The 20,790-nt window shown below is 40.5% G+C and overlaps 1 protein-coding gene across 1 annotated transcript in view; it reads right to left on the bottom strand.

Moving 5' to 3' along the window:
• The window catches only part of NEB (nebulin), a 195,472-nt gene that overhangs the window by 107,624 nt on the left and 67,058 nt on the right, over nt 1–20,790 (bottom strand). The window contains exons 53-61 of the mRNA XM_045032832.1: nt 14,038–14,241; nt 12,837–12,941; nt 12,623–12,730; nt 9,714–10,025; nt 4,828–5,031; nt 3,609–3,713; nt 3,395–3,502; nt 1,891–2,202; nt 949–1,152 (exon numbers count right to left, since the gene is read on the bottom strand). Coding sequence (XP_044888767.1) covers nt 949–1,152; nt 1,891–2,202; nt 3,395–3,502; nt 3,609–3,713; nt 4,828–5,031; nt 9,714–10,025; nt 12,623–12,730; nt 12,837–12,941; nt 14,038–14,241 — 1,662 coding nt within the window. The remainder of the gene's footprint in view (nt 1–948; nt 1,153–1,890; nt 2,203–3,394; nt 3,503–3,608; nt 3,714–4,827; nt 5,032–9,713; nt 10,026–12,622; nt 12,731–12,836; nt 12,942–14,037; nt 14,242–20,790) is intronic.

Here is a 20,790-nt window from a genome sequence, read left to right on the forward strand (position 1 = left end):
GACCCATTGCAAATTACAGGATTTTACTAATTAATTAATAAAGGTCAGCTACTGATACTCTCATTCACATTGAATAGTACCTTGCTACACCAGACTGCACAATGATTTCAGTAGGATTTTTGAGTGATGTATCATTTAATAGGTGAAATTCTGGCTCTACTCTAGTCAATTAGAATTTTTCTTCAAAGGGGCAAAGATATCAACCCACATGGTTAATCAAGTTTGAGTCACAGCAAATATAGCAAGTGTTGCACATCACCGAATGCAATTTTTCCATTATCTTTGTCAATGATGGTTCAGCTTCAACTATTTAATACTTCATAATTTTCTGGAAAATAATGGATTAGATATTTTGGGAGTATAATTAAGTCTTACTAATATGGCAATTCACTACAACCTCTGCCACTAGATCAGAGGGATTAGAGGTAAGGGTATGGATACTATGTTTTGTGAAGATCAAAAAATGCAAATTAGCAAAGGGCTATACAATAATGAGATGTTTTAGGGCAACAATTCACATGAGATATATATGAATATCTTTCTTAGGTATAACTGGCCAGTTTTCTTCACAATCATGATAAATACTTGAAAAAGAAATAAACAGCCTAGCTCTTTACACTGAGAAATTATTTTATAACATAAAAAAAATCTCAAAACATACAATCAAACTCTTGGTAAAATCTTTTTCATGTTTCTGATTATAAACATAAACAATTATTAAATATATATTTTAAAAATATACTTTTGCTATGTGCTAGACACTCAAAATACAAAACAAAACTACTCCATTATAATGGAAATAAACCCTTGACATTCAATGAAAAGGCTCTATTATTGTAATGCAAATGTCTTTATTTTGCATAAAAAACAAAAAACAAAAAACAAAACATTAGCATCAGGAAAAATTATATCATTTTATTTCTAGTTGCAAATAAATAGAAAACTCACCTGGTTCATAATTTCAGAATTGTGCTTTGCCAGGACCATTGGTAGAGAATCAAGCAGGCTATTAAATTTGATCGTATCTGGATGTTGCCGATAGGTATGGTCACTCAGGATGTGGGCTGCTCTCTTATTCTTCTCATCATCCAGAGAGCCAACTGGGGACCAGCCAATGCCTCTCATCCACATAAGATCTGACTTATATACAACCTGGAATTAAAGAGGAAGGCAAGAAAGTTTACTATTTTAGCTAGACAACATGAACATCTTTCTTCTCCAATGTAAAGCAGCACCAATTAAGGAGATTCTCACTGTTTAATCAATATCATATAATGACAGAGGTCATTACCTCACAGCCCTCTGACAGGGCTAGTTCAACACTGACAGATTCTGAATTCTGCCTACACCGTTACCGCACAAAAATCTTGCTCCACCTATTAGAAGTTCTGTTTCAGTCAGGGTGGAGATTAACCTAAAACTGGCATGGAGATAACCCAGACTCTCAAGGTGCATTTTGGTAATTACAGACATTTCTTTTCCTCTCTCAGATATCAGAGATAAGAAGGACCTCAAGCTCTGGACATCTCACTTATACAAACAAAACAGTATATATTTACAAACATGAAACTCAGATGCTTTTACCCCCTCCCTGATCTACTGAGAGTTCAAATCCACTGCAGAAAATCTAACTCCAAAGTGCACAAGAGGAGATCAGTACTTAGGATGCAAAAGGAAGGCTACATGCCGCAAACCGTGAACTAATTAACCTGTGGAATGGTATTGGCAGCATTCTGAAAATACCCACCTATCCCGTATGTTGCAGCAAAGGTCCTTGCAGGAAAAAGAGTTCAGAAATGGAGGCCTTTAAATACATTTTTTACATAGGATGAAAAAACATAATTAATAAAACACTTGAGTTTTCACAAAGCTGGTAAAAGTAGGACTTACATCACTCTGAAGATCATAAGTTTTCCTGGCATGTACAACATCATTCTGGTCTGGCAGACATGTCCACTGGTGCAGAGGATGTCTATAATCAACTTCACTAACCAGTTCCTGGCACTTCTTGGCAAGTACAATTCCCAGCATATCCACGGGAGTATTATACTTGGTCTTCCATTTCTCAAAATCTTTCTTGTATTCCCTGTCACTCTGGATCTTGGCTACATGCATAGACCACACCATCTTAGGATCATCCTGGATGTTGCGGGCTCCCACATGGTGGCCTAGCTGTTTGCGATACCCTTCTTTGTATTTGTACTGTAGGTTAAAAAAAAAGTTCAATTAGTTTCAGGGGGATTTTTTAAGAAAACCTATAATCCTAGAGCAACTCCCTGGAGGACTTCTTCATAAGCTGAGACTGTAGAGGCTTTTATGTGAAGTGTTCTGTTCATAGAGTGTGGAATCTGAGTGCTAAAGCAATCAAACGGCTCTCTGCATAAAAAGAGGTTTGGACACAAGAGTTCCTTAAACATGTAAGTAATAAGATGTCTTTGTGCCTAGGTCTGGTCGCCTATATGCCATTGGAATTTTTCAAGAGGAAAACTACAGCTTCCTCTGCCTGAGACATTGTAGCCAAGCTATTTCTTATTCCTTGGTCTGGCTCCCCAGAGGTCAGAATTCAGTTTCTCTCTATGAAGTGCCCATCAGTTCCTTCCTCAGCTGACAGTCTTCACCTGGTTATAATGGTCTTAAACACAAAGTGCTTTAAGGGCAATTTTGCAGAAACAGCAAGAAAATCATAAAATATAACAGATAAAATAAAATATGCCTAGCAAATGTAGTAGAAAACATTGTTAAACTGATACTGAATTTGGTTACTAAGAATCAAAATAGAAAATAGACCTTCAACATTACAATATTAACTTAGCTTGACAGTCTCCAAGAAAAAAAGTTTTCCCTTTTACTGCAGATAAGCAGATAAGCAACTGGATTATGATCATAAACATTTGATATTTTCTATTAGCATTTGGCCTAAATTCCAGTCCAAGAGGGTAATTCCTTTGCATGAAGTCTAATCATTAACAAGGCCAAACACATTTGTTTTCAAACACTAATTTCAATTAAGTGGGTATGTTACTGGGAAAGGTCTGACTGGCATCAAGGGTAGGTTACACTGCAAGAAAAAGATTAATTTAGCTAAAAACATTGAGTAGCAATTATAAAATAAGAGACATTAGTTAGAATTAAAACTGGACAAGAAGACCATTTGTCACACCCCTCAAACCATCAGGCAGAGATCCTCAAATTGACAACAGATGCTGGGAGTGGATCATTGCCACAGATAAAGTAAGAACAGGCCTATACAAAAGATTTGATTCCAGTTGCACTTCTATTTATTGTTTGGAAAGTGTGTTGCTGGATACATGATTGTGTTGATGGAGCATGCCTCTAACTGCTCACTATGAACTTGAGACCTCTGAAAGTGTGAGAAGGGTCTGAGTTTACTTACCTCACTTGCAATATCTCGGGAGGCTTTAGCTGTCCTGATTGGAATGGCATCTACCCGTAGATCATAGCCTTTCTTCTTGTCCTCTTCCATTGCAAGTCTGTACAGTTTCTAAAATCATAACAAATATTCATTACATTTCAGAAATAATGAATTTCCCTTTCATCTAAGATGTCTTACAAGCTGCCCTTTAATTTTTAAGCAAGGCATCACCTACCTCACTGTAATTCAATTTGTTCTGCTGTGCCAATACAATATCAGGGGTATCTGGCATCACGTGAATACTAGTTTTGTCTTTATTCCAAGCTGCTGTATATGAGCGCTGAAAAGCAAACAGCAAATATACTAAGATGTTGGAATTATGAAGACCTCAATTATTAAAATGATAAAATATAATTCTGACTGAATATGCGTGATCCAGATGAGTAATCCTAAGAGTTTCATGAAGTCCAGAACAACTGTAACTAAAACTAAAACAATAAAAGTTCTCTTGTTTGCACTGACCTGGAGACCCATTGCAAATTACAGTATTTTACTTATTAATGAATAAATGTCAGATACTGAGACTCATGTTGCACAGTATCTTGCTTCTGAAGTCCACTCAGTGATTTTGGTGATATTTCTGAGCAACATACTACTCGACAGGTGAAATCCTGGCTCTCTTGAAGTCAAAGGGAATCTTGCAATTGACTTTGATGGGCCAAAATTTCACTCCAAATGACTAATCTAGTTTAAATCACAGTAAATTAAGCAAGTTCTATACATCACCAAATGCAATTTTTCAATTATCTTTGACAATCATAGTTCATCTTTAATGATTTAATATTTCATAAATTGCTGACAAATAATCTAAGTACCGGCAATTTTGGATATGTATTTAAGTTTTACTAATACGGCAATTTACTACATCTGCCATTAGATCAGAGAGATTGGAGGTGACATTATGGGGATTATATTTTGTGAAGAAATGAAATACAAATTAGCAAAGATATATTAAATCATGATATGTTTTTGGGTAACAATTCACCTGAGATGCATATGAATATCTTTCTTAGATATAACTGGCCAGTTGCTTGCACAATAATTGAAAAGGAAATACACCGTTTAGCTCTTTACATTGAGGAATTATTTTATAACACCATAAATAACATGTAAAAACATACTACCAAATCTTGGTAAATTACTTTCAGATGTTTGTGATTTTATACAATATACAGCTACAAAATATACTTTTTAAATATACTTTAGCTATGTGCTAGAAACTTAAAATACAAAAGTACTCAGTTATAATGGAAATAAACCCTTGACATTTAATTAAAAGACTGTAGTATTGTAATGCAAATGTCTTTATTTTCCTTAGAAACCAAAAAGCAAATCATTTGCATACAGAAAAATTATATCATTTTAACTCTAATTGCAAATAAATAGAAAACTACCTGGTTCATAATCTCAGAATTGTGCTTTGCCAGAACCATTGGTAGAGAATCAAGCAGGCTATTAAATTTGATTGTGTCTGGGTGTTGCCGGTAGGTATGGTCACTCAGGATGTGGGTTGCTCTCTTATTCTTCTCATCATCCAGAGAGCCAATTGGGGACCAGCCAATGCCTTTCATCCATTGAAGATCTGACTTATATAAAAGCTGAAACAACAGATGAAGACAAGACAGTTCACTCTTTAGACAACATGAACATTTTTTCTCCAAAGAAAAGCAGCACCACTTAAAGAGTCTCAATGTTTAATCAATATCATATGATGACAGAGGTATTCATCGTGCAGCCCTCTAACAGGCAAGTTCAACACTGACAGACTCTGAAATCCAAGGTGGATTCTACATACTTCAGTTACTACACAAAAATCTTAATGCACCCCCTGGAAGTTCTATCTCAGTCAGGATGGAGATTCATCTATTTTGCATTTTGGGAATTAACAGCCATTTCTTTTCTTCCACGAAATGTCACAGGTGAAGAGGCACTTCCTACCCCCTCAAGCTCTGGACATGTCACTTAAACAGCCAAAATAGTAAATATTAAAAATATTAAATTGTAAAATATAGTAAATATTAAATTATTTTTAATGTTTACTATTAAATATTAAAACTAAGACAATATTTACTATTAAAAATAGTAAAGATGGTCTTCCCTCACTCTGGAGAGTTGAAATCCACAGCAGAAAATGTAACTTAACTCCAAAGTGCACAAGAGAAGATCCATACTTAGTAAGGCTGCAAACAGAAAGCTGCCTGTTGCTAATTGTGAGCTAATTAAGGCATCACTTCTATTGTCACTGTTCTGAAAATACCTATGATGTGGCAATTTCGTACAATCACCTTGGAAGACCTTTTTGTATTTAATGTATGTATTAGTGTGGGTCGGGATTGTATGTAACCTCTCTATAGGGGAGATGTGAGGAATGTCAGACCTGGGAATACAAAGGACTCTATTGGAAATGTGCCAGACATGCTGTGACTTTTGGGACAATAGATGTTAAGTGGATTTCCTGTGGAGAAGTTAAGGCAAATTTTCCAACTTTAGTTATGCAATTTGAATCTGCGCCCTGAGGACAGGTGTGGGGAAATGGCGGTTGATCTGTTGATTACCTGTTCTGGAGACTGGAGATCAAAGATCCAAGCTGCACAAAGAAACAGCTGAATTGCCCAGCCTGTGTTCCGATTATGGACATAAAGTGGAGATTAATTTGTAACCCTGGAGAAAACCCAGTTGTGGGTTTTGAAGGACTGGCACCTACCAGACCCCTGAGCTGGCTTTAGGGGTTCACTATGGTAAGTGTTTAGCACTTTTAATTTTGTTTTCTTTGTAATGCTCTTACTTTATAAGCAAATGTGCTTGCTTGGAAGGAGCTGTGTGGTAGCTTATAACTGTAGGCAATACACAGGTCAGAGCCGTTGGAGAGAAAACAAAGTGCAGGAGCTGGCCTTTTTAAGCAATCTGTCTTGTTGGGCACATAGGCATGTGGTAATGGTCCTCCCTACACACACCCACATCGTATATCATTTGAACGTATACTGGGAGCTGTGGGCGGCCGTGCAAATATAAACTAACGATCTGGCGGCCCGCCAGCAGGTTACCCTGATGGGCTGCTTGTGGCCACCACTGATATAGTGTCTTTTGGGGAAGTCCAAGACCAATATTACCATGGAGGGTAATGTATGGACTAAGCCATCTATGATGAGGGACCCCAAGCTGGAATTTTCCTGCCTGGGAACCAGTCTTGATCCTTCGATCTGGCAGTGAAAAGATCTATAAAAAGATTTGAAGGATCTCAGAGGAGAGACAACGTCTTCCTCTTCTGAGCCTGAAGAAGACAACACAGGGTAGGAGGGAGCTGTTCCCATAGATGTTCTCAGTGGTCTAGATATGGAAGACACACAAGGGTCAGTAGAAGATACAGGTTAGAAGAGCCGAAAAGCTGATGCTGGCATAAATATTGTGTGTGTGATTGGTTCCAAATGCATCAGCAGAGCTGACTGCAACATCAGTTCTGGTTGCCTTGTCAGTGCTGGTTGCATCATCGATTCCAAGCGAGATGTCAGTGCCCAGGTGCATCAGTGAGGTCGACTGTGTAATCGGTGTCGGATGTGTAGTCATTATCAGTTGAGGAGATACTGAAACTAGCTGAAATAGAGGAGAGTCAGGCAGCGAAAAACAAAGACGGTCCCTTGCTGCTAGGAAAGCCTGAGGAGTAGAAGGTACCTGAGTTGATTATATCAATGCAGATGGTGCCAGAGGATCCAGTGGAGCTGAAGAACACTGAGAAGGACCCAGCCTGGGTGAATTCGTTGGTCTCCACAGCCCCATTGAGCTGGTGGCAAGAGTGCTACCTCTGACATGACCAGTAAGCACTTTGATCTGTGAGGCTTTGAACCAGTACCACAGGACCTACCAGATGATTGTCTGGGAGAAGACCAAGACTTAGAGGACTTGTCAAAGTATGAATGTTTAGAATGCTTCGATCCACACAGAGAAGATGTTTGCTCCCAGACTTACGTCTGCAGTCAGAAGAAGCTGAAGGAGCACTCCAAGTTGATCCAGAGTCCCCTTGGTCACCATTGGGACTCTGCTCATGCAAAGGTTGCATCATTAAGACAACAGTTTCTCTGCTCCTTAGTGCAGGTAGGAAAGGAGGTACAAATAGGACATTTGTCCCTCAACATCCCTCACCCACACAAATCAAACAACTCTTGTACCTATCCGTGACAGGGATAACAGTGCTGCATGTGGCACATTTGTTTAAAATCTGGGCTCTTTTCCCCATAGTAAATCCTACAGGTACTAATAAAATTGTAGCTAAAATAACTACACTATTTTATACTATACTGCACTGTATTCTATAATTATAAAAGCTATATATAGAAAAGTATAAGAAAGATGACTGACCGAAGCTAAAGCTACAGGGAGATCCAATTTCTGCCACAGGTGGTGCGAAGGAATTGAGAAGGAGGTGGTGAACACACCCCTTGTATGCCCTCACCTGAAAGCACAAGGAGAACCGCCTAGAGATACTGCTGGCAAAAATCTCCAACTCAAGTGCACTACAGTGAAATATATAAATGCACTGTCACCTGAAGGAGAATGAGATGACTGGTGGACACCCTGTGCCTCCATGAGATTTTTTTCTAAACAAAGCATCCGACAAGCTATCATTTATAAAATTCCTCTGTGGAATACACTTGAAAGTTTAGAAGCACATCCAACACAAACACTCCTTCTTGCTAGCGGCTTTTCCAATAGTGAAGTAAACAGTCTATCATCAGTAGAGGTGTTTAGGAAACCCAAGGCTAGTATAGTTCTCAAGAGGAAGCAGACAGAAGGATGTTTCTGCATGTTGTATGTGCAAATATGGCTTTTGGGTACCTTGGTGCCAAAGGAACCATAGTAATTAGGTCATCTGATACAGATGTTTTGGCCTTTGCTGTTCAGTACATTCTAAAAACGGAGCAAGTACATAACATGTGGCTTGAAAGAGGCACCATTACCAGCACAACTGACAAGTGTCGCTTCATATATGTTCATGCAATCTGTGACACACTCATTCCTGACTTCTGCAACATACTACCTGCTATACATGCATTAAGAGGCTTGGACTCTCTGTCGCTGCTATTTGGTATTTGGAAACATCCATGTTCAATGTTGTCAAAACAAAGGGACCTTACTGTTTCAGATTGAGACAGATTCTTGCCAGACTGAGATAGAACGATGGACAAGCCACAATTTCTGCAGCAAGCAAGTTGGTAGCAGTGTGATATGACCAGAGAAAGAAAGAAAGAAAAGGACATCCACAGATACCTGATCTGTTTGCGCCTCAGTCTAGCCACCATGGGAGGAAAGTTTTGAAGAGCAAGTCAAACTAAGATTTGGATGCCTTTGCATATAGGCATATAGGTAAACCAGATATTGGATCACCATTGCAACATGGATGGAAAAATGAGGATGATCAACTACTTCCTATATTGTTCAAGAATCCAGTGGCATCTGAGCTTCTACAAGACCTTATTTGTGCACATGCCAGTAGTGGTCACTGAACAATCAACTGTGTTTGTAATCAGAATAAACTTCCCTGCACAGAACTGTGTCCATGCCAAGTCAGTGAAACTATGGTAACCCACACACTCTCACCAGAGATCATACTAATGAACAAGAGAATAATAGTGATGTTGAGTGGAAATGTCTCTAGCACTACTACATTTCAATTACACCTGTAAAAAATCATTGTTAAATTTTGTTTTACCGTTTAGGTTGTTATTGTGAAGAAATTCAACTTTGTCTTGAAATAATGGACAGAGTCATAAAATAACAGAAAAAAATGCAACTATTTCAAAATATTTCATTTTAACATGTTGATGGTGTCACTGTTCATTCTATGGTAACAACACCACTTAACAGCTCCACATCAATCCTGATCTTAAAGTAAACATAAAAGTATTTCAAATGATGTATGATGTGCATGGGGTAGAGATGATAACTTAAATCAACCAAGTTGGTGGTGTCTGCCACATGCCTAATATCACAGTGTAGGCAGAGAGGCCCAGTCAGGAGAGACTGAGATGCAGATTTCTGTCTGAGAGGTGATGGCTGGGAGCCGGAAGCCTAAAGTGGCTGCCCCCTTGCTGGACCATGGAGGGGAAATACACGTGCAATTGACCTGAAACTGTGACAACCCACCAATCTAGTATGCAGCGGCAAAGGACTTGGAGGTTAAAAGAGTTCAGAAATGCAGCCCTTAAATATGTTTTGTGACAGGGCAGCAAAGACATGTTTAATAAAACACTTGAGTTTTCACAAAGCTAGTAAAAGTCGGACTTACATCACTCTGAAGATCGTAAGATTTCCTGGCATGTACAATATCATTCTGGTCTGGCAGACATGTCCACTGGTGCAGAGGATGTCTATAATCAACTTCACTAACCAGTTCCTGACATTTCTTGGCAAGTACAATTCCCAGCATATCCACGGGAGTATTATACTTGGTCTTCCATTTCTCAAAATCTTTCTTGTATTCCCTGTCACTCTGGATCTTGGCTATGTGCATAGACCACACCATCTTAGGATCATCCTGGATGTTGCGGGCTCCCACATGGTGGCCTAGCTGTTTGCGGTACCCTGCTTTGTATTTGTACTGTAGGTTAAAAAAAAAAGTTCAATTAGTTTCAGGGGGATTTTTAAAGAAAATAATCTATAATCCTACAGCAATTCCCCGGAGGACTTCATCATCATCCGTGAAAGAGCCGCCAATCAATATCTCTGGCAGGCTGTGGCACCAGGATGGAATACAGACTGGCCCATTGGGCTCCTCGCCCTCCATAGGTGGTAGGAGGTCCTGCCACTGTGTCAAGGTGGGACTCGATGGTCAGGAAATGAAGAGGGTAGAGCATGAGTGGATATAGCTGTTTCCTAGGTGCATTTTGGAAACAGACCGGTGGCAGGTTATGCAGCCAGCTTGGGTGGAGTGGAGGGGGCAGCCAGGGGGCTTGCAGGGCAGGGGCCCTATGGTGAAGTCCAGAGGGTAAGGTGTGGGCAGGGAGTACCCTACCATGGGACCCACTTGAGGAAAGCCTGAGAGGTAAGTCTGCCCTCACCTCTCGGAGAATGCACCAGGGGACACGCAGGGTGGAGAGCCCCATGCACTGGCCGAGCGCCAGGGGATCCACCCCGTCCCCCAGGCCTGGTGGCACCTGCCAGAACCAACCTCCGGTATACCAAGGGGGACTCTGCCACATGCACACTGAGCTGGGGGTTGTCTATCAGGGGTTCCATGAGGAGATCTTTTCCCTCAGAGGCCACCAGGGACCTGGTCACAGAGATCAGCTTCCAGGTCCGCAGGAGGTCCTGGTAGAAAACCAGCAGCTCAAAGAGGTCTCATGAAAGATCCACTGGATGGAGGTAAAAGAGCTGCTTGTCGTAATGGAGCCCTTGGAGCCAATAGGAAAAGACGTGTGCCAGTGCACTTCACGCCAAACTACCTGCACCATGAAGGAGTTTCTGCAGAGTCTGGAGGTGTAGTACATAGATCTGGCTGAAGAGGCAGAGCAGACCCTGTCTGCCCTCCTCCAGGGGAAGACTCAGAACCTTATGCATTTTCCCCACTCTATAAAGTTCTATTTTTGGAGATTCAAATTATTTTACTAGTTCACAACAAATATTACAGAATGCATAGCAGTAGTCAAAGGAAACAGCACCACAGAATTCATAGCTTCAGGAAAACACCAAGCAATGTTTTGTAAACGTACAGCAAGCACCCCAGAATTCTTAGCAGCACTCAGAGCTCCAGGTTCAGAAAACACTCTAGCATAGAACATTACTGTGACTGACCGTTAAAATGCTCTTCCAAAGCCTCCCTCAACTGCATAGCTCCATGTTGAGCTCTTGTAATGCCCCTTGTGTCTGGCTGTTCCAAGTTCACAGACAGCTTCTCCACTTTCACCCTAGTGGCAGTGTTCCCTCCTTTGCCTCACACACATTATTCAGGAGGCAACATCTAGCTATAACCACTGGTCTATTTTTCTCCCTGAGATCCAGTCTAGTGAGTAAACACTGCTAGCGGTCCTTCAGTTTACCAAAAGCACATTGAACAGTCATTTGGCACCTGCTGAGCTAATAAATAACTCTTTCCTTGGTATGCTCAACCCGACCAGTGTAGGGCTTCATGAGAGAGGGGTTGGCTGGGTCCCCCAGAGTCACTATTGGCATTTGATTATTGCCAGTGGTAATCTGATGGTTGGGAAGTGTGTCCCTGCTTGAAGCCTGCCTCTGTTTGGCATTGGTGAGGCCTCATCTGGAGTACTGTGTCCAGTTTTGGGCCTCACACTACAAGAAGGATGTGGAAAAATTGGAAAGAGTCCAGCAGAGGGCAATAAAAATGATCAGGGGGCTGGGGCACATGACTTATGAGGAGAGGCTGAGGGAACTGGGATTATTTAGTCTGCAGAAGAGAAGAATGAGGGGGATTTGATAGCTGCTTTCAACTACCTGAAAGGGGGTTCTAAAGAAGATGGAGGGATAGCTCAGTGATTTGATCATTGGGCTGCTAAACCCAGGTTTGTGAGTTCAATCCTTGAGGGGGCCATTTAGGGATTTGGGGATTGGTCCTGCTTTGAGCAGGGGGTTGGACTAGATGATCTCCTGAGATCCCTTCCAACCCTAATAATCTATGATCTATAATTCTATGAACCTCCCAGTGCAGCCCCAGCCAGAAGAACTCCAGAATTAGCTTCTGGAGGCAGATCAGGATACCTGGGAGCGAGCTCAGGCTGCTGAGCCAGTGCCAGTGCATGAACAGGACCAGCTGGTTAGCCACCAGTGCCCTCCCCCAGAAGGAAAGGCATCCAGCTCCGCATCAGCCCTCCAAATCATGCCAGGTTACACGGCAACAAAGAGATTAATTCACTTAAAACACTGAGTAGAAATTATCATCAAATAAGAAATAGTAGTTAGACTCAAAAGTGGAAAAGATTACTTCATTTACCATACCCCTCAAGCCATCAAACAGAGATCCTCAAATAGACAACAGATATTGGGAGTGGAACCTTGCCACAGATAAAGTAAGGACAGCCCTACAGTTCCCATAGGGCAGATTTTATTCCAGGTGTACTCCTATTGATTGTTCAGAAAGAGTTTTGCTTGATACATGATTGTGTTGAAGGAGCATGCCTCTCACTGCTCACTATGAACTTGAGACCTCTGAAAGTGTGAGGAGAAAGGTCTGAGTTTACTTACCTCACTTGCAATATCTCGGGAGGCTTTAGCTGTCCTGATTGGAATGGCATCTACCCGTAGGTCATAGCCTTTCTTCTTGTCCTCTTCCATTGCAAGTCTATACAGTTTCTAAAATCATAACAAACATTCATTACATTTCAGAAATAATGCACTTTATTTTCATCTAAATAGTCTCACATGCTGCCTTTCAATTTTTAAGCAAGGCATCACCTACCTCACTGTAATTCAATTTGTTCTGCTGCGCCAATACAATATCAGGGGTATCTGGCATCACATGGATACTAGTTTTATCTTTATTCCAAGCTGCTGTATACGAGCGCTGAAAAGCAAACAGCAAATATAATAAGATGTTCTAAGTCATGAAGACCTAAGTCATTAATAGGGTAAGATATAATTCTGATTGAATAAGTGTAATCAAGATCATAAATCCTAAAAATTTCATGCAGTTCAGAACAACTGTAACTAAAACTAAAATAACAACAGGAGTTTTCTCTGCACTGACCTCAAGACCCACTGCAAATTACTGAATTTTACTAATTAACAAATAAAGGTCATTGAGACCTTCACTTATGTTTAGTACCTTGTTCCACAAGTCCACTCTGTGATTTCAGTGAGATTTTTGAGTGATATTCTACTTGACATTGTTGAAATCAATGAGAACTTTGCCATTGACTTCAATGAGACAAGATTCCCATGATGATTAATCTAGTTTAAATCACAGTAAATAAAGCAAGCATTACACATTACCAAATGCATTTTTCCATTTGACAATGATAGTTCAGCTTCCATTATTTAATACTTCATAATTTACTGACTAATAACCTGTTAGGTATTTTGGAAATATAAGTAAGTCATTTTAATATGGCAATTCACTATAAACTGTCATTAGATCAGAGAGACAGGAGGTATTTTTGTGAAGATAAAGAAACGCAAATTAGCAAAGTTCTATTGAATTTTGAAACTTGCTGGGTAACAATTCACCTGACATTTATATAAATATGTTTGCTAGGTATAACTGGCCAATTGTCTGTACAATCATGGTAAATATGTATATAGTTGCACCCCCACTTGAAAACAAATTATACAGTTTAGCTCTTTACATTAATTATTTTGCAACAACATAAAATAACATGTAAATACATAAAGCTAATCTCTTATTAAACCACTTTTCAATGTTTCTGATCTTAAACATAAGCAACTATTAAATATAGTTTAAAATATTCTTTACTATGTGCTAGAAACTCAAAATACAAAACAAAAGTAATCAGTTATAATGAAAATAAATCCCTGACATTCCATGAATAGACTGTAGTATTGTAATGTAAACTTCCTTATTTTCCTTTAAAAACTAACACTTGAGCATCCAGAAAAACTATACTGTTTTAATTCTAATTGCAAATAAATAGAAAACTCACCTGGTTCATAATTTCAGAATTGTGCTTTGCCAGAACCATTGGTAGAGAATCAAGCAGGCTATTAAATTTGATCGTGTCTGGGTGTTGCCGGTAGGTATGGTCACTCAGGATGTGGGTTGCTCTCTTATTCTTCTCGTCATCCAGAGAACCAATTGGGGACCAGCCAATGCCCCTCATCCACTGAAGATCGGATTTATATAAAAGCTGAAATAACAGAGGAAGACAAGACAGTTTGTTATTTTATTTAGACAACATGAATATTTTTCTTCGAAGAAAAGCAGCACCACTTAAAGAGAGCCTCAATGTTTAATCAATATCTAATGACAACAGAGGTATTCACCTTGTAGTTCTCAGATATGGCTAATTCTACAATGATGGACTCTGAAACCCAAGGTGGATTCTGCCTACTTCAGTTAGTCCACAACAATCTTACTTTACCCCCTAGAAGTTCTGTCTCAGTCAGGGTGGAGATTCATCTTCAACTGGCATGGAGATAACCTACACACTCAACATGCATTTTGAGAATTAACAGCCATTTCTTTTCTTCTGCCAAATGTCACAGATGAAGAGGCACTTCCTACCTCCTCAAGCTCTGGACATGTCACTTATACAGCCAAAACAGTAAATATTCACAGACATGAAACTCAGAATGTCTTACCCTCACTCTGCTCTATGGAGAGTTGAAATCCACTGCAGAAAATGTAATTAAACTCCAAAGTGCACAAGAGAAGATCCATACTTAGTAAGGAGGCAAAGAGCAGGCTGCCTCTTGTTAATTCTGAGCTAATTAAGGCATCACTTCTATTGTCACTGTTCTGAAAATACCCACGATGTGGCAATTTCCTACAATCACCCTGGAAGACCTTTTTGTATTTAATTTATATTTTAGTGCGGGTTGGGACTCTATGTAATCTCTCTAAGGGGGAGATGTGAGGAATGTCAGACCTGGGAATTCAAAGGACTCTATTGGAAGTGTGCCAGACATGCAGTGACTTTTGGGACAATAGGTTGCTAAGTGGATTTCCTGTGGAGAGATTAATGCAAATTTTCCAATTCTGGTTATGCAAAAACCCAGTCTTTGAAGCCACACCCTCAGGAAAGAGTCCTGGTCTGTTGATTACCTGTTCCGGAGACTGGCAACCAAAGGTCCAAGATGTAAAAAGCTGAACTGCCCAGGTGTAGATTAATTTGCAGCCTCTGGGGAAAATCCAATGGGATTTGAAGGACTTGCACCTTCCTGAGCCAGGGGTTGGTGTTAGTGGGCAACCTGCACTAAACTATTTAGCATGCACATACATTCTTTACTGTTTTAATATGTTTTATTTGTATTTGTCAGAGCCCACAGGTTTCAAACTTAGGTCTGTAAGGTTTATAGGAACAGTCATGCTCCAACCCTCGATCTGGCAGCCTGCTGATGCTTGCTTACCTACCTGAGAACCATGAAACCCAGCCTAGTTTGAGGATCCACCCCTGCAGTCCAATTGGCAGAGTCCTGGATCAGCTGACTGGCCTGCTCATCTACTTAAGCTAGCAGCATGAACAGGAAACTGTCTGAACAACTGGGCTCCACCCTGGTTTGGACTGGGTGCCTTGTGCTTCCTGCATCCCACATTTGATATCCTGACATCCAGACCAGCCGTGATTTCTGGCATCTGATTCATGTTCTGACCTCCTGCTACTGATCTCCGGGTATCCTGACACAGTTGACTCCTGTCTTGCGGACTCTGGCTCTGACTACTAGGTCTAACCACCCACAACCCAGCGGTGACAGTAATGCTGTTTCTTTATGAAAAAAATATTCTTGCTTAGATGGAGCTGAATGGTAACTTATAACTGCAGGCAAAACACTGATCATAGAACTTGGAGAGAAAAGAAAGCGCAGGAGCTGGCCTTTTAAAGCAATCTGTCTTGCTGGGCATATAGACATGTGGCAATGGTCCACCCTACACACACCCACATCGTATATCATTTGAAAGTATATTTTAAGTATGTTCGGATGATGTGGAGCTGTCAAGTGGTGTCATAAGCCTGTAGCCAAGGTGAAACAAGAATAACCAAAATCAGTAAGTATCACATTTTGCACAGTTCCAGAAACACTGCAACCTGACTAGGACCACATTTTTATGGATTGATTTAAACACCTTAATGTGGTGCTTGTTGGTCAATGCTACCAAATGATAATGTATTAAAAGATTTTTGTATTGGTTTTGCACAGACAAGTATTTTTTTAAAGAAATGGTGAAGATGTGTAATATGTGACAAAAATGGCAAATATCAATATTTTGCAACACACTAACATGAAATGTTTTCACCCTGCATATTCTTAATTGTCAAAGCATCTCACAAGTGATTATAATAGTTTCATACATTTCCAATTGAATTTGGCTGAACAGATCAGTCGCACACAGAAGGCTGTGCATCAGTAGCAGAAGATTTTATGCCTATAGTTTGTACTGGATAAAGGATAGATATAAATGTACATGAATTCCCAATTCCTTCTCCATTTGTAAGCTTTTGTATGTACAGTGTAGCATCTAGTCTGCCTGGTAGAAGCTTTTCATGTGTAACTGTCTATGTATGCAGTACTAGCCTTTGAAATAGTCTAGAAAATAACTTTTTAATTATTTAATCAGTGACACTTACACACAGGTTAGTATTAGTGTTAGAGATGACAATACACACATTCATATTAGGAATGTGGAAAAGCTATTACAGAAAGAAGTGTTCTAACAAGAAGTAGTGAAGACAAAGTCCACTAACAAATCCTTGCCTCTTCACTGAAGAGGGATGAAGGGCATGTTACAGCTCTTACCAAACGTCTTCAACAATATGACAAATCCATTTGACCATGAATCACATCCAGATGTGCTTATCGACATATCTAATGAATTGCTTGTAACATCAAAAGTACAAGAGTCTCTGCTGAAAAGAGCACATGTTGGCAAAGAACAAATGGAGAGATCTGGGGGAAATGCTCTTGATTCTGTAGGCACATATAGCTTTTGCAGCCCAGTCAGGAAATCTGGCATCAAACAATTTGTTGACATGGTGTAGATGACCAAATTTAAGCCTGGCAAGGGAGGGACAACTGCAGCAGCTATCAGTCCAAAAATAGTTTTCCAGAATCTTGTCCTCAGCAAGATGCAGAGAAGACATTTCAAGGGCAACTGATCTTAGTCACCCAACAGGATCTGTGCCTATGTCCTTCTACCATGTTGATGGAACAATGAGAAGAACAGACAAAGCTAAACTGGGGCCACAGCTGGAAACTCAAGCTACAAGAACCATGAGCTAAGACTGTGCAACAAGGAAACCGCAGCGTACATCAGAGATGCCAAGGCTGCCATACAAATGATAGCTGGAGACAAATGCCACATAGTTGATAAATTGGCTTCTAAGAATATGAGCAGGTCCTAAATGGATTTGACAGAGCTAATTCTGTAATTGAAGTCTTTGACAGATATGATAACAGTAACATGTCAAAACTGCAAAGGACTGTGTTGGACAGGATCTAAGGCTGGATGCAAGGAAAAAAATTCTTTGAGATGTGTTGTGCACACATACATTCCACAGTAGGTATATATGCTACCAGTGCACTCGAGTCAAAGACTTTTACTAGCAGTACCAGAAGGCCATGCGTGTGACCATGTTCTCATGTGCACTGCCTCCTTCTCTGTTCCTTCACTCTCCTATAAGCAATGAACCAAGTATCAGGGAAGGCAAGACGGTTGTGGGATATCTATGTGCACAACACATCTCAAAGAACAACAGTTACCGCAAGGTGAATAAATGCTTTTTCTCCTTCAAGTGATTGGACACATATACATTCCAGGTAGGTGACTCAACAGCAGTTCCCCTACAGGTAAAGGGACTTCTGATCATAACAGAAACAGTAGCAGCAACTTAACAAATTAGCATCATCACGAGAGCCTTGCATGATAGCATAATGAGTAGAAAAGGTATGTACAGATGACCATGTTGCTGCTGTGTACCGGAACTGACACAGGAGGGTAAGTATTGGATAGGCCTTTTAAAAAATCAAGAAACAAGAGGATGAGAGAAAATGGAAAACCTGTCTATTGGCAGGTGTACTGCCGAAGTAAAAAGCAGGTGAACTCCCACAGAACTATTTGAGGGGCCTCATAATTTCATATGCAGGAGATACCCATCACATGCATAACCTCAGTCTGAGGGTACTGCAGGATTGTGCCCAAATAGAAAAATCTCTTCTACTTTGATGTGTATGTGGCTCTAGTGGATTCTTTTCTGCAGCTCACCAAAATGTCCCACATCTCTCAGAAGCAGGTTTTCTTATGAGTATTCAACTAGAGATGATCCACACAGTAAGGTGGAGATATTTGAGATTTGGATGAAGAGATCTGCCCTGCTTCTGTGACAGAAGTTCAGTACGTGGTGGTAGAATTGTCGATAAACTGATCAACAGGTGATGCAGATCCATGAACCAAAATTGTCTTGGCCATGTCTGTGCAACGTGGATTAATAATATTTGTTCTGCTTCAGCTTTGTGCAGAAAAACCTCATGCACTCGTTGTTGAGGTTGGTCATGAACAAGTCTATTACTGGATACCCTAGCAGCGAAAAACCTGGAGGAGAATGTCTTTCCTGATTGACTGCATGTGACGCTTTGTGTAAACCTAGCTAAGGGTGTCTACTAAGAGTGTATTTCTCACTCCTGCAAGGTGAAAAGCCTTCAGGGAAACACTGTGATGAATACACAGATTCCAAAGGAGGAAGCCTCCTGGCACAGTTCAGACAAACTTGCACCTCTCTGTAGTGTTGTCTCTGAGAACTTCCACCAGCTAGTTTTTGATGGAGGGAATAAATATCACACAGGCCCAACAAATAGCTTAGAGTTCTAATAAATTTATATTGAGGGAAACCTCCTGAGTTGACTGGGTTTTTCTCCAGGGTTGGCCACAGACCGTGTTTCACTGCAGATACTTTTCTTCTTCCCTGGTGCGGTCAGTTCCTATATGCATTCTCTCCATCTCTTCTCCTTCTGAGAGTGCTCACGAAGCTGAAGCAGAACAAAGATCTTGTGTCTGAGGTTGACCGAGATATGGACAAATTAGAGAAAGTCCAGAGAAGAGCAACAAAAGTGATTAAAGGTCAAGAAAACATGACCTATGAGGGAAGATAGAAAAAAAAGGCATTTGTTTAGTCTGGAGAAGAGAAGACTGAGATGGCAACAGTTTTCAAGTACATAAAAGGTTGTTAAAAGGAGGAGGGAGAAAAAATGTTCTCCTTAAACTCTGAGGACAGGACAAGAAGCAATGGGCTTACATTGTAGCAAGGGCATTTTAGGTTGGACATTAGGAAAAACTAGGGTCAGGGTGGCTAAGCACTAGAATAAATTGCCCAGGGAGGTTGTAGAATCTCCGTAATTGGAGTTTTTTAAGAGCAGGTTAAACAAACACCTGTCAGGTCTGGCCTAGATAATACTAGTCCTGCCATGAATGCAGAGGACTGGACTAGATGACCTGTCGAGGTCCCTTCAAGTCCTACAATTCTATGGTTCTTTGTCTCCCTCATCCTTTGGTGGAGGCTTGTTACAAAAGTCATGGTCTGTTCAAAGAGAAAAACAGAAACCTTTTGCACACATTCCTCAGGACCACCCACCCACTCATAAAGTAAAGCACTCGACTATGAATGCAAATCTGCATGTTCAGATGGTGCATGGAAGGATGATATACTGAATGAAGCCAAGCTTGCAGATAGCAAAAGTGAAGTCTGGCATGCAGAATTCTGTACATTTATGAGGCCCAGGAACAGAAGGCAGCTATGCACTGTTGTTATTGTGCTGAAGCGGAGGGCATTGGTAAGGGTGGCTATAGACTGATGCTTCTCCCTTGACAGATAAGCTATGGTTGTTCCAGCATTGACCTCTGCTCCTATAAAAGTTATGTAATACCTGGGTTGTAACTGAGATTTCTCCAAGTTAATTTCAGATCTAGATGAGAGAATACTTGTCTGATGACTAGGACCCAGATACTTGATGCTGCCTGGATCAGTTAATCATCCAGGTAAGGAAATATTTGAATGCCCAAATGATAGAGATGGCTGTTACTGCTGACATGCATTTGGTGAAGAACCTCAGGGCTGATGACAAACTGAAAGGGGTCACTGTGTACAAGTAGTGGTTGGCATCTCCCACAAATCAAAGGTACTTGCTGCGGGAGAGATGTATTGCCACATGGACGTATGCAGCTTGTCAGGCACCATACCAGTCTCCAGGGAAGGGATAATAGAAGTAAGAGGGACCATCCTGAGCTTGATCTTTTTGATTAAATAGTTCAGCTTTCTTCAGTCTAGAATGAGATGGAGGACCTCCATTTTTTTGGGACTAGGAAGTACTGGAAATAGAAGCTTTTTCTTCTGGTAGTAAGGTACTTTCTCTGTGGCTCCCAATTCTAGAAAAGACCATGACACTTGAAGTAACACGGTGTCATAAGAGGAGTCCCTGAAAAGGGACAGGAAAGGTAGTTTGGGAAAAGGAATAGAAAGGAACAGGATAACATATCCCTTCTTTACAATGCTGAGTAGCAACTTGTCTGATATGATGTTTTCCCATGCACAGTAAAAAGGGATAGGTGTGACCCAAAGGTAGGCGATATCATCAGTATGCTGACCTTGATAAAAAAGTCAAAGCAACTGCTTTGAGGTCACAGACTTCTTGTAAGAATGGCCCACCACAGTAGAATATGGCTAGTGATGTCTAGAAAGTTTGATCTC

This window comes from Mauremys mutica, chromosome 10, assembly GCF_020497125.1.
Source record: "Mauremys mutica isolate MM-2020 ecotype Southern chromosome 10, ASM2049712v1, whole genome shotgun sequence".
NCBI lineage: Eukaryota > Metazoa > Chordata > Testudines > Geoemydidae > Mauremys > Mauremys mutica.